Source organism: Anopheles ziemanni, chromosome 3, assembly GCF_943734765.1.
Source record: "Anopheles ziemanni chromosome 3, idAnoZiCoDA_A2_x.2, whole genome shotgun sequence".
NCBI lineage: Eukaryota > Metazoa > Arthropoda > Insecta > Diptera > Culicidae > Anopheles > Anopheles ziemanni.
In genome coordinates, this window is record NC_080706.1 from 6,834,855 (window position 1) to 6,859,438 (window position 24,584).

The window sequence follows — 24,584 nt, forward strand, 5'->3', positions numbered from 1 at the left end:
CCGCCAAACTATATGGCTTTCGCCAGTTGCAAGTTCGCTAGTCTCTGAGTGTGTGTGTGTATGAAAATCTCTCCACCCGAAGGGAGTGAACCCCACAGTTGAAGCATAAGCTGTTCTTCACAACACTGTTTCTAAACAACGAATGTAAACAGTGCGCGGTGAAGGGGGTTATAAGCTGTGTAGGCAAGATTTGGAAGTGGTACGACTGAGAGGCCAACGTCACAAGCTCTCATCAAAATGCTGGGAATAATAGAGGTCCTGTTATTTCTCTGCATAGTAGCTTACTTCTTCAATAAGGAACGGTAAGGATTAGCTAAATTTTTAGTGTTTACACTGTGAAAGTCTCTGTTGCACTTTTGTTGAAAGCAACCGACTCAAAGAAACTTCAATCGCTACGTTTGGCTCAGTGATCCTCGACGAGCGCCATCGCTAACGTTCGTCGTTATCATCGATGTCTAGACTTCAAGACTTGACCTTTCAGTGGGGCTCCACTTCCGAAGTCCCTTGTCCCTCTTCTTGTACTTGTGTGTATGTGTGTTTGTGGCGGGGACTCTTTCCGATGTTGGTATCAGCAGACAGAGGCGACCTGACGATCGTGCAGATCAATCGCACGAAACGATCATCGGCAATCGGTGCACGGTCTGCCAATCTTGGCAATTGATCGATCACGGCCTTGCGGACTCACTGATTGGGAACGGACTCGGAACTACAACCGAACGCCGATGGTCAAATACTGGAGAAGGACCGCGGAAGTACGCCAGGGCTAAAGAGCTCCAAACGTCGGGCGCAACTGCTCCCGAAGGTGACACCTGTCCCCCCAACATTCCCGCGGATTCTTTGACATTGTTATTGCTTTGCTTTGCTGCTTCCTACGTGCCGCAAGCTCATCCGGCTTCTGGCGTGGATCAATGGTGGTTCCTATTAGAAGGCCCCAGACCTGCGTTTGGTCGGCAGGAGCTCGACCTTAAATAGGCCTGATGTTTGTTGCGTGTCACGAACGCGTCGTAATTGATCGCCACGCGGAGGGGCGAAAAGAGAGATCGGACGAGCAGGCATGGCAGAGTATTCATGTATGATAAAGGGACCTAAAGCGAACTTAAGTGAATTTGAATAACTTACTTAAGGCCCCGCGTACGAGCTGGTAACGAATGTGATTGCGTGCTCTCGGACGCATTGCAAAAATATGAAGTACGCGGGGAAACCCAAATTCCAACGGGGTTACACACAAGACAACTTCGTCTCAATGACCGTGTGATGAAATTTATTCTTTTTCGCCCTTCTTGAGGATATTTTGATCTAACAATAGTTCTAGTTTGCGTGTTAAAATGATGAGATTCTTGGAGTTCCTGTGGAGTGTTGGGACTTTAGACTTCAGGAGTGCGGATGACGATGAGAGGATTACTGTCAAGAGTACTCACTGGTGGACAACCCTATGGCCGTAGTGGCGGCAGTAACTAATCTTCACTTCGGCTTCCTATCTCTAAATTAGCCTTCTTTGAAGTAAATTTCCCGCAAAGTATCAATCAATTGCCCCACATATGTTTTTTTTCTCCACTTTCATTGCACTTGGGATTGTTTGCACAAAAACTGCAGCTGAGTTGAGTTGAATGTCGCAACCTGGCGACTGTCTTTGTTTTCTGCCATCGATACCTGTTCCGTCTTAAGTACACGGAGTTTTTGTTACAGACAAGTAAAGAATTGTAAATACTGCAAGACAAGATTCTACGCCGTTGCTGCATGATGGTTCTCATAGCTAGATGTAATAATATTTTTTAATTACTTACCATAGAATTATACTCAGCTCTCTTGAAGGATTCGTTTCAAGAGTTTTATTTGAATGAAACGTGTCCATAGCTCTTCACTTGTCTTGGAAAAATAATTCTGGCTTTTGGTTACTCTCACAAGAATCTTCTTGCATTTAAACTCTTACTATATTTTCATTTAAATCTTTTGCGTTTGATCTACTTCTATTGCAATGCAGAAATAGGTTAACCGTATTATCGTTTGCCTAACAAAAGTGCGTCGGGGATGGCGGGCACGATGCAGATCGCTTCCTTGCCCAATTCCGTCATCGAATCGCAACCATTTCCCTCCATTACATCACAGTTCATTTGCATTGTCGGTGCGCGAGACATTCGTCGCGCAATGCCGCTCGTCCTACAATTCCGGTCAATTTGATCGTTTAGAAAGTGCCTTCGGTTTGTTGGGCCAGAAAGGGAATAAATTATCTGGCAGAATGTAAGAACACCGGGTGATGTACCAGCAACCTAGCAGCACCAGAAAGAAGATCGGGTGCAAAAGAAGGGACGCGGGCCCGCGCACGCAACGCGTTTTCAACGGCAACACGTGTTTCCCATTCGAACATCAGTCATCGGCACGGCACTGCGCGGTTTCGAGTTGGTGTGCGAGAGGTCGTGTGAGGGTTGTGTGCCGGATAGGGAGGAAGAAACACGGAACAACACCCCCCATTCCGACCTCGATCGTTCGATGATCGCGCTGTGTCTTCTTGGTCGCGCGCGCGTACACTGCGCTGTGAGAAAAGCCGCGTTGCGTATTTGACGTAAACCCGCACGCATGGCTTAAGCGTATTTTGGTTGCATGCGCAATTGCACTGCCTCACCATTGGAAGTGTCAAGGCCGTGCCGGCGGGTACTACAAGAAATTGACGGTGACTTCTTGTTTCCCTGAAGAGTTCCGTGGGATCTATCGAACGATGTAATGATTAATTGCCATCTGCTCTCTACGGTCGATTGGAGCCAGATTAGCACGTGTCATGTTGAAGCAGTAGTTTAGGTTCCATTTATTAATTGCATAGAATGATTTAGTCTTTTCTTTCCTCGTGATATACTGCTTTGAACGGTCTCATAAAAATAGCTTGTAAATGTATCTTTTTCAGATTAGGTGTCTTAGAAAATGCTCCAAAATGCTTGTTTCATATTTATATATTTGTTTAAATTTTCTGCTTAGTTTGAATTGACTCAATATTTAATTAGTAAAATTATTAAATGCTTCAAAACGGCACTGAAATTTCGTTAACCGCAACCGAAACAAGTTCGTTCCTATAAAGTAAATTTCATTCCTTCATAGGTACAAAATTGTGTTTTTACATGGCAATTTGTAAAAGCAACGAAAATAAGTAAAAAGTATTGTTTTTCATGATCATGTGTTGGTTATTATATATTTTTTCTTAGTAGTTTAAATGTTGTACCTTTAATTCAGTTCAATTGATAATTTATTTCAGTGTATCTTTTATTTCGTACAATCAATTCCTGTTTGATACTTTTATGGTTCTCATAAACAAAACTTTCCGGTGTACTTTATCTACCGGTCAATATTCTCTCTCCCATTACCGACCTGCTCCATCCAGCAGGTCTGTAGATTGTGTTATCGGTTTGTTTTTATTAATGGTTTCTTTTTTGTGTGTGATTAATCGGATTGATTGGTACAACCCCTAGGGCTCTGTTCAGCTGGGTGCAGGTACAATCTGCCTTTACCTGCCTGTCGCACCCTTTACAGCAGTCTAAAGGTGAAGATTACCGGGCCCGATAACCTAATGGGAAACCAATAGATGCGCGTTTGATAACATGGCCCTTTCCTGTTGTCCCTCCCTACGGTTTGGACGTTGTGCTATACCGATCGATCTTCGCAAATGCAGTAATTCGCTGCAATTCGATGGCTCAGTTCACCTGCATTGCTGTTTATGCAGTCCTTTTTGTGAACGGAAATCGTAAACAGATTCGTTTGTTTGCTTTACTTGTTGCTACCACCCCGTTTGGAGGAGAAGGAGGAGAAGTTATCGTTTAAGTATTGATCCGCTGATTAGGGCCTGGGTATCCTGACGGTGTTTTTTTGGTATTCACTCCCCAAACGAACACAAAAAGGCGATCATTTTCCCTTATCGCAAAAGCTGTCAACTTCACTATCTAGCTTCCCTTTCCTCTCGCAGTCGTCCTAGGCTTTCGACCTTGACACTTGTCGGGACCGTTATCTTCCTGGCGGGACCGGTAATCGAACAGGTTCAACATGGCTTTACCCCGATAATTAGTGTTGTGTGCGCGCGTGGCCTCCTTTCCCGTGCCATCCCTTCACGTCACAGCTACCGTATGTGCTAAAAGGCTCACCGGGACAATGTCCGGCTCGATCCGGGGGTGAGTAAATACTGCGGGTCATTAGCCTCGGGGTAGAGTGCGAGAGCAGGAAAATATTTACACACCCGTTGTGCAGGTTCAGCGCGGGTGGACTTTGAAGCCCGATGACGATGTCTTATGCGGTTGCTTTATCTGTCAGTTCCTAGATATCGCCTCGAAAGCGCCAGTTTCGATGAATGGATTGGTAAGGGATTGGCGTACGTTTTATTTAAATCCTTTTTCGGGGTAAAGTTCATGATGGAACGAAGTTAGGAGATAAGCTTGTATTTTTGTTTTGGATTATTACTCTACTTACGCCGTAACATTATGAAACTTCCTGTAAGAGTTGGCTACAAATTGGATTTATTTCAGATTGTGTCAAGGATTGTAATATTTACCAGTAATTTTTCGCAACGATTTTTATTGATTGTAATGTAATTTTTCTTTTTAATACGCAGGGCTATCGATATGGTGGATATCATATCGAATCGTGTGCAGGAGGCGTACGGGTCCTTCCGGTTGCCGAACGTGTTCGGTCCGGGCACGGACACCGACCAGAATGGTGGCTTTTCCACCTACTCGATACTGCGTCGCTTCGGTGAGGCGGGCAGACAGCAGCGTCAGCTGAACAAGCAAAATGAACGTCAGGTATGTAACTTTATTTTTAATGTTTAAAATAAAGCATATTTTAACAAAGTCACTGTACAGCCAGGGCTAGCACGCTTCTACTCACCCTCCCCCCTAGCGAGTGACTAACGTGTGGCGAGGAAGCTTATTCCTCGCAGGTGAAGTGCGTTAATCTTCCCGCCGGGATGTGAATAACTATTCGCTCATTTCACATTAATCACCCCTTTTCATCCGACAACGGAATTACCGATGTTGGAAGCATTACTTTCTTTTCCTTCATCCTTTTTTCTTTTCTAATCTGTTGCTTTATTATTTCTTTTCTACGGATATTATGATTTCAAAATTGCCGCTACCTTCCGACCGCGCACTACTGTATCTATCGACGAATGCCCTTTGGATGTCCCATAAACCATAATGGCAATATATATATATGTAAAAATATGTTTTCTCTACGCACACGATACATACATACATACATGCACACACAAACACAATATTGACGCGCGCACGTGGATCTGCCATGCGACGACCGTATCCTCAACAACACACGTGTCCCGGTCCTGGATGCCAAAAAAACCCGACAGATGCGACAGCAGAGCCTCTTTCACATAAAGGAACAACCGATACAACAGATGCAACCGGACCTCAAACCGATCCCTGGCATGGCATGTCCTCACTGCTCGCCGACCGAATGCGTAAGTTTCGAAGCTTCACCTTTAGCTCCGGGGGTTCATTGAAGACATCACACAAAACCTTATTTCCGTCCAACAGTTCGACCATGCACTAGAACACTTTTTAGTTTGGAGTTTGGTTTAATTCGCTTACTGCACCGAATGGCCAGTTTGTATATCTGTTTACTAACTTTATCATGTGTTTATCGATCTAATTTTTTACACATATGTTTAATTATATTTTGCATGCCTAACCTATATTGTGATCTGCGTATATATTTTCACTTTCTATTTTATGATTTTGTACTTTATCGACAACTTTTTCATTTGGTTAGTCGTCATTTGCCTGTTAATGATGTTATACTTTTACCTCCTGCAAAATCAATTTAACAACTACTGCGACCTGAATGAACGGTCGCATGTATACTCTTTAAACCTCACATTTACTACTGACACACTCGCCTGCACTTGTCGTTATCTTCTTCCCACGTGTGACAGATTGGCGATTGCGTACCTCTAGGGCCGCTTTTTATTTGCATGTTTATCTACCCTAGACGACGGTGAGCATCGTCTTCGGTGTGCAAGTTGATTTTTCAAATTAATATTGCACTCATCTTCGTCGTAACGCTCATCGTACGGCGTACGGAAGGCGCGTACCAGACTCTCTCACTCTCAGCCCGGGTTGGAATGGGCGGTTTACACCTTTCGTCAAACGAACCGTCTTGCCCGAGGTTCTCGAGCGTCTTGTTTGGTGTCAGTTCTCGCGTAGCTCACGGTAGCCACGGGTGGAAGTTCTATTTTTACCGGCACTACTCAAAACAGGGGACAGATTTCAGTGTCAAACCGTTTGGAAGTTGCATTATTTTGTATGAGTTTTTTTTTTGTTGACAAATATTTCGTAATATAAAATGTTGGATAGTTATATCAATAGTTGGATAGTGGAGTGAAGAAATCAATCTCCGGTCGTTCAAGATCCCTTTCGAAAATAAACAGAGAGCAAGCATGAATCATGTGGGCAATAGGAGATGGTACGGTGCTCCTACGTCGGCGTCCTCATCGTCGACGTCTTCGTTATCTAACTTCGCTGGATCTGCTGCGACTACGCTGGCAAACGGATATCATCGCATCTACGATCTAAATCTCGTTTGGGTGGGCAAAGAGATAGTTCCGTTCTCGTAACGGGCATATGTCGTGCGTCTATTTGCGTTCGCACCATATCTAATCTTTGTGATTTCGTTCCAAATTCTCGGTACTTCTACTCCCCCTTTTACGTCACAAAAGCGTCCCCAGCTCGAGGTACAGGATCGGCGACGCCATGCGATCGACATTCTGCGCGTTACAACCCACGTCGGGCCGCAGTACACCCGCGTCGGACCGGGCGGTGGTGCGTTCGATTGGAGCGTTTGGTGTCCGCATCTGGCGCAGGCATGCCGTGTGCGACGCTTCTCGTACCCTCAGGTGGCCGGAGCCGTTATGCCGGACGAGCGCGTCCAGGAGGCGCTCGATGTGGCCGTCAAGGAATCGATCAACGAAAAGCGGGCGGAGCTCGGTGTGGCGGAAAATGACGAAAGCTTCGACGAGGACAGCTACTACACGGACATGCTACGCAAGCATGAAAAAAGGGCCGGCAAGGTGAGCGAAATCACAAAGCGTTAACCCAAGCGGCACGATTCACGTTTCCTTCCCATCGGTACAGATTCTGATCGGTATGCGATCGAAGATCTCGAACCTGGTGCTGCGCATTACCTCGTGGGTACTGTACAAGTTGCTGCCCTGCTTTATGTCCGGCGTGGCGGCCCACCCGGCACAGGTGGAAATGATCAAGCGGGCCATCGAGAAACACCCGGACGTGCCGCTCATCTTTCTACCGCTGCATCGAAGCCATCTCGATTACATTATGGTCAGCTTCATCCTGCTGAACAACGACATCAAATGTCCGCTGGTGGCGGGCGGTGACAATTTGCGTATCCCCGTGTTCGGTCACATCCTGCGCTACGACGGTGCGTTCTTCATCAAGCGCAAGATCGATCCGTTAACGGGTAAGAAGGATCACGTTTACCGTGCGATCTTGCACACGTACCTACAGAAGTGTCTGACGGCTGGCCACAACGTGGAGTTTTTCATCGAGGGTGGCCGCACACGAACGGGAAAACCGTGTATGCCAAAGGTATCTTCACCCCGTTCTCGATCTCGTCGAACCATCTCTTTCAACACTCTACTCTTGTCTTTTGCAGAGCGGAATCCTCTCAGTGATTGTCGACGCATTCAATGACAAAAGCATCTCCGACGCACTGCTCGTTCCGGTATCGATCAACTACGAAAAGCTGGTCGATGGAAACTTTGTACGCGAGCAACTGGGACAGAAGAAAATTCCGGAAAGCTTTGCCTCGGCCGCGTCAGCTATCATGAAGGTGTTGAAGGCTCGGTATGGTCTGATGAGGATCGACTTTAACGAACCGTTTTCGCTAAGCGAACTGGTTAAATCGCTACGCAAGTCGGATATGGCACACAACTACACACCGGAAATGCGGTAGGTAGCAAATGTTTAATGAGAGAGAGGCATGAGAAACGATTCTTTTCTTAAAGAATCATTTTTATATTCATTCATGTATCATATGTTCTCTATCATTTATTCTTTGGGAATTTTATTTTTGAGTTTCGTTTTATGTCTTTCTTTTTAGACGACTGCAACATAAACCTTCGTCATCCTCCCTCTTCGGTACGGACGTGGTACAGGAAGAGCAGGACCAGCGGAACCTTATCGATGACATTGCACGCCACGTGGTGTACGATAGCGCCCGTGCCACTTCCGTCATGACGACAAACGCGCTCGCATTCCTTCTGCTAAATCGCTTCCGCGACGGAGCTCCACTGTCCATTCTGGTCGAGGCACTGGACGAACTGCGTAATGTGTTGAATGGAGTTCGTGATCTTGGCTTCACCGGATCCTCGGAGGACGTTATACGGTACGCGACGGATCTTCTCGGTCCCGGGCTCGTAGCGAAGGAGGTACGCAATGGACAAACCTTCATCAAACCAGTCCTGCTTATCCCGAACGTAATCGAGCTGTCCTACTATTCGAACTGCCTCATCCCACACTTTGCGATCGAGTCGATCGTCGTTACGGCCGCTTGTCTGCTGAAGCGCGAAATGGAACGTAAAGCCAGCACCGATCGGCACGACTACGCAGACGAGGTGACCGTCAGCCGGCGGTCGTTGCTGCAGATGTGCATGGAGTTTGCGGATCTGCTGGTGTACGAGTTTATCCTCTGCAAACCGTGCCAGAAGCTCGAGACCGTGCTCGAAAGCGCACTGCATGATCTGTGTCTGCGCGAGATACTATCCCAGCCGGTGGTGGAACTGACGGAAGATCAATCGATGGGCCAACGGCTCGCCAAAAGCCTACAGCGCGACGGGCTAGACCCGGACGACGACATGGAGGACGATTTCTTTGACGAAGGCGTAGGAGGATTTAGAGGCGGAGTGAATGGCGGAGGTCTGTTTGAGAATGGTATCGACAGTGGCGATAATAGCACACGGATACACTTCCCGGCGGAGAAGCACTGCGATCGGCTCATGCTACAATCGGTACTGGCCCCTTTCACCCACACGTACACCGCAGTCGCTTCCTCGCTCCATCAACTGCTCGACGGTAACTCCATGGTGGAGTCGGAGTTCATTCGGCTGTGTATCAAAGAAATTACTACGCGCGTTGAGATGGGAGACTGCAAATATGGTGTGTAGCAATTTTTGTGTTTTATTAAATATGCTTTTTCTAACAAACACTCTTTCCTTTCCACCGAACTACTTCCGCAGGCGAAAGCATATCGACTGACACGGTACGTAACTGCCTGAAGGTGTTCCAGAAACGATCGTACATCGAGATTACCAACAATAATGGCGTCAGATTGGTGTCCCTAATGCCCGCGGTTGACAACGTGTCGGAGGTGAACAGCATACTGGAACAGGTGCAGCTTTTCGTCCCGGTCTAGGGCCGGCGAGAACTCGGGGGAAAGTGTGTACCCTTTCCCGCCCTGGTTATTCACAGCTACGAAGCCAAAATTCAAAGTAACCGGTACGGGGTAAGCGAACCTAATGGGAGGCGGGGTAGACACAAGACTAATAATTCAAGCGCAGGAAAAAGAAAATTTGCACAATAGCAAAGAAAAAGGGATGGTTTGTGATTTGTTTTGTTTTTTTGTTGTTAAAATTAAACTTCAGAAGACTGCAGGGGCGCTCCTCCGAAGAGCAAAAGTATGCTGAAAGCATTCGGCTAGATGTAGGAGCGTGCTCTTGAAGACAGACTAAGAAACGGAAAGACAAATAGAAAAAGATAAAACTGCCAATCTCGGAAGCGGCCAGGCAACGGAGCAGCTTTCGGTATGGCGGACCAAGCCGTTCATGGCATCATTTTCCGAGGCTCAGTGAGTCACCGGGATGTTTAGCCTGCAAAGTTAATAATCCCTTTTTTCCCAGTGAAAAACAAAGCTAGGTTACCGTCGGCAGGACTTTGTATTATTTAGAACGGTGGAATGGAGAGATAAGAGTTGATGATAAACAGACTAGAATTGAAGATGTTCCAAAACCGTGGATGAGCAATCCACTTCTCCCGGTACCGTTGATTTTTACAGTTATGAAAAGCGTAAAACGTTGCACACGTAATGTCGAACATGCTCATGTACTTTTGTATAGATCGACCACAAAAAAGAGAAACTAGGAACGATGCGTAATGAATTTAATGAATTAAATAAACTTAACAGCTACAAGCATATCGTAACGGAGTTGATATAGTTTTGTGTGGCCAAAGACCAAACATTCCGTTGTGGTGCACCGATTATGAACCTATAGTGTGTCCATTAGCGCTTGGCTAGAGGTAGAATATTTGATGTGTTTATGTGAGAATTCTTTATTGTACGATTGATTAATATACATCAACATTTTTGCTACAAAACATTCTCCGTACCAATAATGGGTTACCATTTGGATAGAGAATTGAGAAAAACAACCTCCCTTATATGTGTGCCAATGGTGCAAGTAACTTTAATTTTAAAGATTTGATAGTTTCTCATAGGACAAATTCAAATGGTACGTAATCATCGTCGACAGCTGGGGGAATTACTCGACGCCCCCTTGCCTCCGTTATACGCCAAACGACGATCTCCAGCAGGAAAATAACACACGCCAGCGCCATCATTGCGAAGTAGAAGACAAACAGCGGCATTAAATGCTCCATATTGAACACAATGTAATTCGGCTTGGCCGGATGCTCCTTGATGCGACGGATTTTCATCAGCTGTACCACCGTCTCGAGTTGATGCATGAAACGATCGTTGAGACCTGCCTCCACACTAGCCAACACGATCGAGTTGAGCGGTTGCACGAATGGGGATGTTTTTGGGACGGCCATCGATTTGTAAAACTCATAGATCGGCTTCCCGATCGACCAGATGGCGTCCGGTTTTCCCGGAATCCACTTGTAGTTCCCGGCCAACACTAGTGGGACGTACACGTCCGAGATGAGCAGTGCGGTATCACGATCGACGATGATCTTCTCGATCGAGCGACGCAGTGAGGAAGTGTTCTTGGTGTTCAGACGGCCCGTTAGCTCCCGGTACACCGGGTTCTGCTGGTGCGGCCCTTCGTGGCGTACGATGTGCTCGTGGTACTGCGAAACTTTTAGCGTCAGATCGGTATCGATCAGCTGCTCGAGACTGTTGATGTTGTTTACCTGCTCGTTACTCGGCTGCAGGTAGCGGATCGTGACGCCCTGCCAGATCGGGTAGGACACGATGTTGTACACCAGCAAGCCGACGATGATCCACCGCTTGCGGGCCGAACGGGGAAGTTGGACCGATACGTTGTAGATGATTCCGACCGTGTTGAGCACCTTCGTCCCAAACGATTGCTGCCGGGTGGTCACCGGGACGGGCAACCGGTGTGCCACACGCTCGAGTAGATAGATCGTTAGCGGGGCACCGAACGACAGCAGCACATTCGTCAACATGTACGCCACGCTAAAAGGATTGATGAAGACGAGCGTTATGTCGCGGTTGCGGTAAAAGTTTCGGGGCGTTATAAACACCAGCTTCTCCGTCGTGATGTAGTGCAAGTACAGCAGATTGCGCGTGTCGTAGTTGTGTATGATGCGGGAGTTTGCTGCCAGATCGATCAGATTGTTTTCGATCAATCCCAGCGTCCCGACGGGCGTTCCATTCGCGTGAATGTATCCGATCGAAAGCTCCAGCTCGGCATTGTGCAGGATCATGCTGAAGTTCAGCATACTCTGCATGATCGCCAGGATCTCCTGATCGATGTCGGTGAAGGTGACCGTGCCGAGAATGCAATCGTATGCCGAAGTCGAACCGTTACTCGAATGCATCGCTATTTTCAATGGATATCCGTGCAGGTTGCGTACCCTTTCGTGAGTGAACAGGGTCAACTCCGCACTGTACGACATCAACTCGTTGACACCCGTGAGCAAACGGCACTCAAGATCGGATGGTATAGTTTCCGGTGGCCACACACTCAGAGAGGTTTGCTTGTGGAACGGATTGAAGACGCAACTTTCCATCGTATCGTTCTCGTGGTGGTTGAGGACGACGAGCTGAAGAAGTCGATATCGATACCAGGCGATGTGGAACAGTTCGGCCAGCTGCTCCCCGGACGTGTGCTGCATTATCAACATCACCTTGGCGCGGGGGTTATACCGTGCCAGAAATGGGATCAACTCTTCCACCAGCTGCTCGACATGGCCAGCTCCTACGAAACATTCGTTCGTTCGGTAATCGAGTTGTTGCGTGTTCTGCTCATACGTCTCCTCAACAAATCGTTGGAAGCTGGCGATAAGAAACACACTTAGATTCACACTACAGGTCTATGAACATATTGTACTCACCGATTCAGCGTGAAGGCTTGTAGTTTGATGGGAGTACGAAGACAATTCGGTGACACGATGGGAATTTCGGAGTACGAGTCTATCACCGCCACGGTGTGTTGGTCGGTCAAATAGTTCTCAAGGATCGCGGTTTCCATTAATATGGAGTTGGACTGACAGTCGATCGACCGGGGCGCATTAAGTGAGCCATTGGTCGAAGACAAGGTGAACATCAACACCGACAAGGTTACAATGTACTGTGGTGTCATGCTGGCTGACACGAAATCGTAGTCTTTCTTGGCCATAAGGGTGTTATAAAGGTACAACCGTGCAAATAGACTACCGGAATGATAATTTATCATCCAGTTCTGTTGGCTGACAGATGCTTATCATTGGAATCAATACTTGAACAGAAATCGTTATCTGGTTAATGTGTTTTTGGTTCGAAATAATTAATTTCCCTGTTCTTTTGCTCACATTTTTACGCTCTTCCGAAAAAATGTGTAGAAACAAGGTGTTTTTATTATCTTAACAATCCCAGTTTTATATTTTTGCAGTAAACAATTAGCTTTACTCGGTGAATTATTGTTTATTCAAAACTTGCGGGAATATGTTCATTGGAGGTCCTGAAGGACCTTTTGGGAAATTCCATCCCACGAAAGTCTGTGTACCTTTTGTCCGTGTACAAGTTGACAGTCCATTAGCTGCATTCACCCCTTCGTTCGTGCGGTCATAAAACGAAAACCCATTAGCTGAGCCGGTCGGTAGAACGCATGCGGTGGATTGTTTAACTGCAGCTTTTGCCTGTTTAAGGTATCACCATTTTCCGGTTTTCTTCCGAACCGGCTGCGGCTTAAATCCAGTTCCAGAACCCGTTCCCGACGTCGCATCGCAAAAAAAAAATCGGAAGATGCTAAACTGCGGAACCGGTATGATGGACAGAAGAATACTTTGGATTGTCATCTGATGGCAGCTGTTCGTCGGTCGGTTGGAAAATCCGAAAACACAGCATCCCCCTGCCGGTGACGTCACGAATGGCCGTAGCTGGTCTATTCAGGTAGCAAGTGCAGATCCAGGGGTTGGCAAATCCTCTTGAAACCGTACGTGTTTAATTTTATTTCTTGGCAATACTTTCTACGAACGTCTCCATGGTAACTAAAATAACGTGCAGTTGACGTCCGTACTCGATTTGAAACTCGTTTAGTTTGCGTTGAAGGCTTAGTATTAGAAAGAAAATACTTTCTGTGTTCTTGGTTAAAAATGTTGTTGACGTAGAACATGCTTATAACTTATGCAAAATTGAGATGACCGTAAACTTCCTTCGGGATTAAGCGACCAATTCTTTTGTATCATAAATATTCTTTTAAATTCTCATTGAAATTGACGAAGTGAAAAACAAACAAAGTACCCGCCTAGTTTAAAGTCCTGGGTCGGCATTTGTAGTGTTAAATTCAAATTTTATTTAAGCAACCTGTCGAGCTTGCCGACCCCTGCCGAAAGGTTAAAAGTGATCGTTCGAACCAGGAGAAGGTTTCGTTCATCTTGAAATTCGATTCTTTTCCCCACTCGAACGAACGTCCCCCGCTCGCCCACACTCGGCCGGTACGAGATTGTAAATTGACTTCTGCGTCCACGATCCTGCACGAGCCGAGCGCGATGATAATCCGCGTCGCGTCGCTCTTGAAGGTTATGGACACCGGGGTGTACTAAAGGCGGTTGCCCATGGCTTCGTGTTTTGCGTCGCGATCAGTAATCGCTCTGCCTTTGAGCCGCTCACCAGCAGTGGTAATAATTTGGAAGTATTTAAATCATTAAAGGAGGTTGGATGGTGAGGATCGTGAGGTTGTTGGTAGCGTTGGCGGGGTTGGGATGTACGATCGGATGCGGCGTGCACGCGGAAGTGACGACCTGCCAGACGCGTGCCGCCAATCCGCAGCAAGGCCGGTGCGTGCCGGTGTCCAAGTGTCCCGCGATCAAGCAGCATCTGCTGCGGCTTCAGTTCCGCTCGGCGGATCAGTTTGAGGCGTTCCTGATCGAGCGATCGTGCAGCTACGGTCGGGATGGGGTAAGGCTCGTAAATAAGATGGTTTGATAAGGTGGCTTGCTGATGATGATGGTGATGCCGTGTGTCTTGCCAGACGCTGCATGTGTGCTGCACGGGGAAGCTGGTGGAGCGTCAGAAGGCGTTGAAGGCGAACGACAAGCACGACTGCGAGGAACCGTGCGTCCCGATCGAGGACTGTCCGGCGGTGTACGGGCGCAGTATGGTGCTGCAGAAGCGGTACGATCGATCGCTGCACCGGCAGCTGCGAGACGGATTCTGCCACGAGCAGCCCAACGGTCAGCTGTTTGTGTGCTGCGATCCGGAGCGGTACGCCAACAGTTCCGCCAGCGCTGGCACGCGCCAACTGGCGAAGAAAGTCAGCTGGCAGTCCTGTACGACGCCGTTCGGGGATGAGGGAAAGTGCGTACCGCCGGCCCGCTGCGCCATGGTGGACGATCCGGACACGATCGGCTCGGAGCTGGAGGCGTTCACGATCGGATGCGATCCGGTGGCGAATCAGTCGCAGCTGTGCTGCACCGAGTCGCTTCTTCTGTTCGACCAGGACGCCGGGGTCGAGTGTGAGACGGATGCTGGAGCTCCGGGCGTGTGCAGCGAGTCCGAGCGCTGCCTGGACTTCATCGAGGCGACCGAACAGGACAGCTACGTTCGCCGGAACTGGTGCTACACGAACCTCCAGCAGGTGGACTATCTCTGCTGTGCGTCGGATCGCATCAAGGAAGGTATGAATGAATGGAACTGCCAGTGACGACAGAGCGATAGTGACGGAACGAGAGAAAAACAAACAGCTGAAGGGTCGTGCTTCAGGGCACCAGATCACGTTCTTATCAGCAAGCGTTAGCATAACCGGTCGCATTCAACCTTTTCGTTTGACCCATTTCTAGCACCGCCGCTGGAGTTTGGCATTCGGGCCGGGGAGGATCCGGTAGCCTGCTCGACTCCAATCAACCGACCCGGGTTCTGCGTTCCCCTGGCGCAGTGTGGACCGGTTGCGCGGTTGCTACGTCTCATATCGGAACGAGGGACTACAGCAACCCCGGACGAGGGTCGTTTCCTGCGTGGCTCACTGTGTGCCACCCCGGCTGGGGTAAGATGGGTGTGATTTGGGCAACAGTTTCCAGTTTGTCAGTGTCTCCGTGATGTGAGTGAGGAAGGTTAAAAACATAAGTGAGACTCGGTGAGACTTACCAGTTGCAAGAAACTAGTTGAGTTTGTGAAACGGAACGGTTCTACTTCGGTTACCTCGCGGAAGGAACTATTATTGAGTATATCAACAATCTGGTGGGGTCAAGTTGGAACATGTTTAAGGCCACCCAAGCAACGAGTCATCCGGTGAACTTTAATGTATTCGGTGATTGTTATTCAGTTGGAAAATCTGTCGAAGATGTTTTGTAGGTTTAGTGCAAGAAGAGACGTCGTGGTTTAAACTATTCGTGTATCAAAAATGATTTTTGTATTATGAACTTTCAATTAGTTCTCTGATTTGTTTATTTAAGTGCTTAGTACTTCCTATACTACTCTAAGACTACATAGTCCTATCGATGTAAGGATTGTCTATACGCGATAATTCAGTGTACAGTTTAGTATGTTTAGTATTTGTTGTAAAATAGCTCGTGATATAGTTGTTACTCAAGGAATTGTATGAAGAACTTCGTATTCAAAAAAAAACAACGAATGAATATTTTTTAACGAATTACTTTGGGAAGGAAGCGAAAGGTGTCTGGAAGTTTTATATCCCAAACCTAACCTAAGATACTCACTCCTGATTTCGTAGGCTACCGGATATCATGTCTGCTGTGATGCCACGGCAGTGCAAACGACAACCACGGCGGCTCCAGCTCCGGCTTCCTCCCCAGCTCCAGCCACCGCAACCTCTGGCGGACTACTTTCTCACCCCAATATGCGACTCTTTGATAGAAACAACTGTGGCCTACCCGGGACAGTAAACAAGATCGCCTTCGGTCAACAGGCTCGTCTCTTCCAGTATCCCTGGATGGCGATGATTGTGTACGCGTCCAGCACCGGCACGGAGGGGTCCGAGTGTGCCGGCACGGTTATTAACGTGCGCTACGTTCTGACGGCGGCACATTGCATCGATGGCCAGATGGAGCGACTGTAAGTGTCCTTGTGGCCTTTTTTCCTGTAGAGAATGTGACCATGGTTTACTTTTATTGTAGGCGGTATGTTCGTATTGGAGAGTATGACACTCGGACCGATCCCGACTGCGAGGACGATGCCTGTGCTGCGCCCATACAACGGTACGGTGTTGAGGACGCTGTCATCAATCCGAACTTCACGCGAATCGTACGCTCCGGACACGACATCGGGTTGTTGAGGATGAACCGGACCATTGACTTCTCCTCAGGGGATGTGGCCCCAGTTTGTCTGCCCTTCACAAGTGGTCTGATGGGCTTCGACCCGACGCTCTACTGGATCACCGGTTGGGGTCTGACGGAGCGGCTCGAGGTCAGCCCGGTGCTTCTACAAGCGCGCATCCCTCCGGTGTCGTGCAGTTTAAACAATTACGCCATCTGCGCAGGGTTCGGCAACGCTACATTGCACTGTGAGGGCGACTCCGGAGGACCGATGAAGGCGCAGGTACCCGAGTACAACTTCCGCTTCGTGCAGTTTGGCGTCATTTCGGCCGGGCCTCGCTGTGGCGCACAGGGCGTCCCGGGCATAAGCTCCCGGGTGTCTTACTTCATGCAATGGATATTGGATAATATAAGGGCATAATCGATTGCCATCATCTCATCAATCTTTGACATCGTTGTTTTTTCTTTTAAATACTGTCACCGAACTTTAGTTCCCCGAGCCAATCTAAAGCTTTTGATGTTCTTCTGAACCAGCGCCGAAGCTTTTACTTAGCTTAAATTTCTTAAGCGTCCCACGAGCTTTCGACTTAAGGGGGTGGAAAGTTCGCTTTTGAAAGGGTTAAAAAACGAATGGAAGCTTTTTTGGACAAACGATCTTCTGGCAGTGACTCATTTGGCGGTCCGAACCAAGGATGTTGGTCTGTAAATTTTGAATGTACTTTCTTTAAACATGAGGATTAAGAGCTGAACAATTAAATGGTGCCGAATCAATTTAGATTTGTACAACACAAACAAAGTTTTGATACAATGGTTACCTGAACCTGACTATTGTATTTTGCATCTTTGATCACTGACATTAAAAGATCTTAAAATCATGTTTCTCAAGAGAAAGTATTTTTAATTTTCGAACTAACGGTTCCGAGAATACACAATTCCCAAACGAATGTACCTTTCGAAAGTGACTCAACATTCATGTCCTAAATTTTGTGTACACCAGCATGACATAATGAGTGAATCATTCCAGCAGCTTAACTTCTCGTGGTCCGTCCATCGAGAGGATGCAAAGTTTAGATAAAGGATATACGTTAAACATTTGGATATCCCACTTACATCCGGAGGTGCATTCAGATGAACGAACAGAGAGGGATTTTCCCATGCTACAACTACGCCAAGTGAAGAGGCTGAACCAGTTGCGTATCTGTTGCCTATTCTCTTTCTTGGGATTGTCTTTCTTTCTTACGGTCGCCAAATGTACCGGTTCTTAAAACCGATACTACACCCCAAAAGACTCCGGTTCGTCAGCGAGACGATGACGCATGCGTGCTCGCGCCTCGAAACAAGGTCAGTACGGGTCCATCAGCTGATTCTCAGAGCAGTAAAGCCGGTGGGAAGCTGGTATGGAGCCGCCGGTGGGGGTTCAACTAATGGTGGTGATGTGCAGTCGCAGTATCTCGATCGCCGATCTTTACGTTTCCAAGCTCGAATGTTTACAGGTAACCGACGTGTGGATGAGTAAACTTCGCTTAGAACAAGAAGTGTTTGCTGAAACAGGAAGTATCTTTAATTCTTCTATTCGAACAGCTTCTTTCAGTGCCTTTTGTTGGAAGGGAATTCGAAATTAAAACATAATTTCAGTTCAAAAGAGATAAATTTACAACACCGAGCATTGCAGTTTAGGAAAATATATGACGGTGTCGTAGAAATATTGTACCGTAGCTGTTGTAACCGTACAGTGACACGGTCCACTGGTCAACCCAAATAGCTACGGGACGGAGTCGTTTTCTTGACTGCCCAATGTCTTTCTGTTATTAAATGCATTGGTCTGGTAGGTGTGTTCTAGGTTCTCGTTCCAGCACTTATCCGGTTGGGGTTTTCCTCACGCGTATTCCTGCTGGTACCGTACGATCGCATCCATTTCCGTTCCACGGGTTTCGCTTTACTATTACTACTGACCACGCGTTCGGAACCGCCCTGCTAGCCGGCGCTCACATTGCGGAATTTGCCGAACCGAACTCGAACGGAACGGAAAAGCGGAATGAGACGGGAAAACTGTTAAATCCACTAAATCGCTGTGCTCTACATTGTTGTAGCGCCGAGCGAGTCGCGTGCACGCATTCATCTACATAACATCTCCGGTTCGAAGTAAACCGTTGGTTCTACTTTTTGGCCTCACCTTTCCCTTCTCTTTCTATCGCGCTTTCCGTTTGGTAAGAAATTTTCCTACTCGGTGCTTCCGTCCCGCTTCCCATCGCGCTTGGTATGGCCTACTTTGTCCGGGTGTGCGTAAAGCATCGAACGAGAAGTATCTGCAACCGAAGAAGAACGCACGATCGCTCGCGGAAAATTCTTACGCCCGCGATCATACTAACCACACCACCCTCTATGCCCCCCCCCCTCCCCCCTCCACCTTAGTCCGTGTCAAGTCGACATGTGAAGGTGGAAACCGAAATAGAACCCGATAGCAAACGCCACATTGCCCATGTACAACACTGACCCAGCAGCTGATTTTCCGCGCAAAGAAAAGCGAAACAGAAATAAGAAAAGGCTCGACCGAGAACCGATCGAACCAAACCGACAGATGAGATGTGCGTCAATAAGTATATCGTCCCTCCTGCTCTGGCTACTAGGGGTGGGAGAGAAAATGAGTACCCGCCGTGCGGATGAGCGCGGAAAATGAGAGTTCGGGAGGAAAACCGCTCGTTTTTAGTGTATTTTTATTTTCCTTCTGTGCGAAGTTTTTTGCGTTTTTCTTTTGCGTCCTTTCGATCGCACAGTTGCTCGCGGAGTGTGAGCGAGAACCCACCCGCACATACGTGTGTGTGTCGGTAGGAAAAACAAATCGGGAAAGTGTAGTAACCGCGAAACCGTGTGTTGTGCCCCAAGTGTATCTGCAAGTGCTTCCGAAGTACGATGTTTGATTTTCGGCGTTCAAGACGTTCGCATGTTACCATTCTAGTGGAAAGTGCATTCCCTGCGAATCGCAGTTAATGTTTTCCCTTTCGTTGTCGTTCGTGGTGCGATGTAGGTTTGCGGTGCGGTCACTTTAAAGAATCATATCCCTCTTCGTTCTTATCACTGGCTCTGCGTTTGGAAAATATTCCCTTTCCCAGATGAGAGGTTTTGTTGGAAAGAAGACAAACCAGACACATCTGTGAGTGTGCATAATCGGCGGGAAAACTGGACTACCAGGAAAAGCGGCAGGGGAAATGTGGATAGAAAGAATTAGGAGTCCCAGCATTAGAATGTGACGGAGCAACCTGTTGTGCCGTGCGTGCGTGTGTTTGTATGCTTGTGTACCGTTCGTGACATAAGCCGGCGTTCCGGCGAGCCGGTTTTTCCAAAGAGTTTTTCCTCTCGAGCACCTTGAACCAGTTTCGGACGTTGGAGTGCGACCGTTTCGAGCTTCCTTCTCTATCTTTCTCTCTCTATTTCGGCCGTTCTTCTAGCTCTCATCTTCTCTCTCGAGGGTCTTATTTCACAGATCACAGTGTAATGTTTTGACAATTTCATGTTGGACGGAGAAAACGTAAACAATATCTGGAAGAAAATTCGATCGAAGTGGAATCCTCAAAATCAGAAAACCCGTGAATCCGACTCCGAAAGGAAACGCCGTGATGATATAAGATGATCCAAACCGCCACTTTCCTAGTGCAAAGGAATGGTTTTTCTCACGTTGTTGCTATCTTTTGCGTACCTTTTCTGTATTCCACCCCTGGCGCACCCACTTTTTCTTCACCCGTTCCCGAGATGTCCGATCTTAGGGCTGCCGGTCGCGGTCTTTTGGCGTGAGTGATTAGTGCGAGCAGAAGCGAAAGTGAGTGAAAACGGTTCGGTTCAGAGGTCAAAACAGAAGTATTAGTGCAGAGGATTTTCAAACGCCAAAAACCCTCTATTACAGTTCCAAAGAGAGAAAGAGCGAATGATTTACAATCCAGCTGTTACGGATGACTATACAATATGGAACACTTTAGTGAATAGTTGATCAATTGTGGTCGGTATATCTTCTGGTGTATTCACCGACTTCCAGCAAACTAGTGCTATATTTCGCGGCTCGAGTGAAGTGCCCACATCAGCAGGACTTCTACAACATATTTCGACATGTGTTTATTGTTTTTCCACCACATTCCTTTTCGCTCTGGGGTGAACTCTCTCGCGCTTCCCGCCGTGTGGTGGTGGTGACATTCCGGCTACCATGTGACGATGTTTACATGAGTTTCTAACGCCTTTTCGGAACCCCAGCACAACACACCGGAGCATGCCGAGGCCGCAGCTCGCGTTATCTGCGTATTATGGCCCTTCTCCGCTCCGATACGGGGCGCTATCAGCGCCCGATGCTGAGGATAATGATGTTGGTGTCGTTGCGGCTATCTCATCCCGCACTCGGGACCGACATTCGCGGTTCCGCTTTTCCATGTGCTGCTGGACGCGCGTTATCACCCTTCTAGAAACACCTGTAGCAGCCAGGCAGGGCTTGTACGAAGGCTCATGTCGCACACTGCGAACAATACGCTCGCTGCCGAACGAGCACATTCGATGTGTTTTCGTTTGATTCGTTTTCCGAAACGGGTTCAAAGGGAGCAAGAGTTATTTTTTGTGTTTTTTCACTGAAACAGATGTTTTCCAATTTTTGAACGTTTGATGTTCTGGGATGTGAAGTTGAAAGTGTGTTTTTGTAATGCACCAGAAAGGCGGAAAGGAAGTTTGGGGATTTTTTGAAAATAGATTTTCTACAACTGGTACTTTCTATGCCGTATGTTTCATCTTTTACGTATGTATGTTTATAGGTGTATGGATAAAATTGATGTATATTTCAGTCATGTTGAAAGAAATTTTACTCCATGCAATGAATTTATATATATTGGGATTTACTAAAATAATAGATAAAAAATAATGTATAAGATGAATAATTATTACTATGCCATACTTCATGTCATTGACACAACTTTTTAAATTTATACTTGTACAACTAGTTGAATTTGTACTCCAACTTAAATTTATACTAGCAAATAGCGGTTCGGAATTTTTTGCTTTTAACTGTTTTACAATTACTTGGAAACGAATAATAATATTCCATATTTGAATAATATGTCAGAACTTTCTTTTTCCATTATTTAATTAAACTTCTTTCCAATCGTACTTATTGTTATTTGTTTTCATTACTGGTTTTGTTCATTCTTTGAGTATTAACTTTGATACAAATTAGTTAAGGGAATATGCTAAGTAATTTATCTTTCCTTATTCATGTTGAGATAATCAAACATTAAATATGAAATTATAAATTATTATCTAAATACTCTGAATTCTTTCGATCAATAACATTTTCCTGTTAAGTAACTCGTCACCGCAATTGTTCTAGAAGTAGAGTATTTTTCTCTAGAAATTAGCATCCGACAGCAACAGCGTGCTTGAAATAGAAAAATCAAAACCAAAACCGGAAAATCATTTTCCATCGGTGTCTAACGGAGAACATTCTTGCGAGAGTTTTGCCTATCGGGGACGGCATTCCCTTCACTTTTACTCCGCCAGCGTTTGGTGGCAGGTGAAATTTTCTGACCACTCGCTGGTTCGGTCTCTGTCTTTCTTGAGAAACACAACCACAGTGGAACGCGCCGATACTTGTTCTTGTCCGCTGTGTTTGCCCTACCGCCCCGTGACCCGTTCCTCTAATGACCACGCTTCGTCTTGCCCACGCACACCGCAACGCTGCTCGCATTCGCACGTAGTTAGATAACATTCTAAAATCGATTTCGAAACGATTGCCAAAACAGCGAGAATTTCGATCGAACCGGATCAAGAGCGTCAATCGAGGGTAGCTGGGAGTGGGTCGCGCTCGGCGAGGGGTGACGGGGAGGACTCATAAATGACCGATTAGCAGTGTGTGCAAGGGTTTCGCGAGGGGATGGAGGAGGTAGTGGCGCTTCACGAAGGAGCGTGACGTTGCGACGCCGACCCGAACGTACACCGACGCTTCCCTCCGGCACCACACTTCCGTTCTGTGTTTCCTCACGGGAACGAGGAGGGAAGGGAGGGCCGCGGTTGTGGTGCGGAATGACTTCCCGCCCTCTAGGATGCCACCATCCGCATCCACTGACCACTGACCGGTCTGGTCAGAGGGAAAACGGACGCGCATTCATCAGCGCTCGAGTGCGTGATAGATTATTTTTGGATCGCAGTTAGGTTAGGTTTCGCGTTGCGAGTTCGGGGCAGCAAAACTCGGCTTGAGCGGGTTCGCAACCGACCGTTCAATCGCTGCCCTTCCCCTCACCCTCGGCTTCGTCTCACGGGCAGAGGACACGGGCGAGAATTAGAACAGTTCATGTAAACATGCTGCTGCTGCACTCGGGCGCCTCTAGAATATGAGGTGGGGCGTGATAAAATCCGCCATATGGAAAGTATGGAACGGAATTCCACGAACTGGTTTGGGAGGTAAAATTGCAGGCAATGGTGTTTTATCTGTTTGTGAATGCTTCATGTTTTAAATAGCTGGATTTTTCCTTTGAAATGTTTAGACGGTACTAATTTAGTAAATTTCTTTTTAAATTGTAATATCTGGTAGATGGAACACATGAATATTAAAAATATAAACTGCTTCGTAAAACCTATTATTATTATTGTTACTATTATTATTATTATTATTATTACTATAATTCGTTAGGTTTACGTAAATAAATGGCAAAAATAGAATAAAAAAAAACTAAAAAACTATGTCATATACCACACCTGAAAAGTGTTGCCAGTTCAAAATTAAAATTTAAACAAGGATCTGCGTACACCTAAAACCATGGGTTGACTCTTTAACATAAGAAAACTTTGTCAAATTGTTCAAATTATCCGTACCATATGGTTCATGACGCCTTCGTTCGCGTAGCATATGGTTGCCTAGATCAAAACCGTTTCCTCGCTTCAGAACAAATTAACGGCCACTTTGTACGGGTGTAAGTACGGAAAGTCGTTCAATACCAACCGTTGCACCCAATGCATCCTCGCAAACCCGGATGCACCGGTGAGAATGCACCGGAAAAGCGTACCATATTGTGCCGGTTGCGTTCTGGGCAGAACGAATAGGAACGCAACGGAACGGTTGCGGAAAGGCCGATTTTCTCGATTTTCCAACCGGCGCAAAATCCCAGGCGCGCGCGTGTTCGTTAGTTTTCCCTAGAAGGAGGTGGTGGAGCGAGAGCGAGCCAAGGGTGGGTGCGTTGCTAGGACGGCAACGCGAAGTTCGCGAACCGGCCGTTCCGGTGGAAAGCGCGGGTGCAATGGAGGCGCCGGGTGGTTCATGGAGTTCAGGCGAGATTTTCCCGAGCGTCCTCGCCGTACGAACGGGAGCCCCATGAAAATGAGCGAGCGCGTGAGTGACCGAAGGGGCGACTGGGAAAATGCTCCAGATTGCTCTCCGGTCAAACTTTACCCACCCCCGTGCCGGAGGGTGGCGTTCTGTTTAGCAAGCAACAAGTTACCGTTGGATTCGCTTTCTCTCTCACTTTCTTTCATGCGAATTTTCCTTCCCTCTCTCTCGCGTTCCAGGTGGCGCGTGCATGTTGACCGGATACACCTCGGGTGCCTCGTTAGAAGCGGAAAAGTTCTCCGGTAGGCAGCATCTCACCGCCATCGAATGGGGGAGAACGACTTTTCACGCACCACCCCGAAGTAAAAGCGAACGTGACTGCAAGCGGGAAAGAGTGCGCTGTCTTGTGTGCGCGCACACCGTCGTTTTCTCGCGTCTCAATCTTAGCGGGCGCTGTTTTCGGTTCCTTTTTCTTTCCCCGTGCAGTTTATCGCCCGATGCTCTCGTGTCAAATTTCCATTCCTCGCGAGATCGATTAATTGGCCTCTCTCTCACTCTCTCTCTCTTGTTCTGTTGACGAAGTCCCCCAGCGGGGTTTCTGCAGTCCGCGATGTTGTCAA

At 47.2% G+C, this 24,584-nt stretch overlaps 3 protein-coding genes across 3 annotated transcripts; 2 read left to right on the top strand and 1 right to left on the bottom strand.

Moving 5' to 3' along the window:
• The first annotated feature begins 237 nt into the window (after positions 1-237).
• LOC131284015 (glycerol-3-phosphate acyltransferase 1, mitochondrial) lies at positions 238-9,421 on the top strand. The gene is made up of 8 exons (XM_058312869.1): positions 238-302; positions 4,586-4,775; positions 5,339-5,449; positions 6,707-7,057; positions 7,122-7,592; positions 7,660-7,955; positions 8,107-9,161; positions 9,242-9,421. The coding sequence occupies exons 1-8, from the start codon at positions 238-240 to the stop codon at positions 9,415-9,417; spliced, it is 2,715 nt and encodes a 904-aa protein (XP_058168852.1). The 3' UTR covers positions 9,418-9,421.
• Positions 9,422-10,490: 1,069 nt separating this feature from the next.
• Positions 10,491-12,604, bottom strand: LOC131289583 (uncharacterized). Its single transcript, XM_058318871.1, has 2 exons — positions 12,321-12,604; positions 10,491-12,261 (listed from the first exon to the last, which is right to left on the bottom strand). The coding sequence occupies exons 1-2, from the start codon at positions 12,602-12,604 to the stop codon at positions 10,491-10,493; spliced, it is 2,055 nt and encodes a 684-aa protein (XP_058174854.1).
• A 1,520-nt stretch (positions 12,605-14,124) lies between these two features.
• LOC131289590 (CLIP domain-containing serine protease B9-like) lies at positions 14,125-17,097 on the top strand. Its single transcript, XM_058318880.1, has 5 exons — positions 14,125-14,364; positions 14,438-15,083; positions 15,246-15,448; positions 16,136-16,476; positions 16,539-17,097. The coding sequence occupies exons 1-5, from the start codon at positions 14,125-14,127 to the stop codon at positions 17,095-17,097; spliced, it is 1,989 nt and encodes a 662-aa protein (XP_058174863.1).
• Positions 17,098-24,584: the final 7,487 nt, after the last annotated feature.

Coding starts and splice junctions, on each gene's coding strand:
- LOC131289583 (XM_058318871.1), bottom strand. CDS start 12,604: ATGGCCAAGAAAGACTACGATTTCGTGTCAGCCAGCATGACACCACAG. Junction 12,262..12,320: donor CAAGCCTTCACGCTGAATCG/GTGAGTACAATA, acceptor TCTTATCGCCAG/CTTCCAACGATTTGTTGAGG.
- LOC131289590 (XM_058318880.1), top strand. CDS start 14,125: ATGGTGAGGATCGTGAGGTTGTTGGTAGCGTTGGCGGGGTTGGGATGT. Junction 15,449..16,135: donor TGTGTGCCACCCCGGCTGGG/GTAAGATGGGTG, acceptor CTGATTTCGTAG/GCTACCGGATATCATGTCTG. Junction 16,477..16,538: donor GATGGCCAGATGGAGCGACT/GTAAGTGTCCTT, acceptor CTTTTATTGTAG/GCGGTATGTTCGTATTGGAG.
- LOC131284015 (XM_058312869.1), top strand. CDS start 238: ATGCTGGGAATAATAGAGGTCCTGTTATTTCTCTGCATAGTAGCTTAC. Junction 303..4,585: donor TACTTCTTCAATAAGGAACG/GTAAGGATTAGC, acceptor TTTAATACGCAG/GGCTATCGATATGGTGGATA. Junction 9,162..9,241: donor GATGGGAGACTGCAAATATG/GTGTGTAGCAAT, acceptor CTACTTCCGCAG/GCGAAAGCATATCGACTGAC.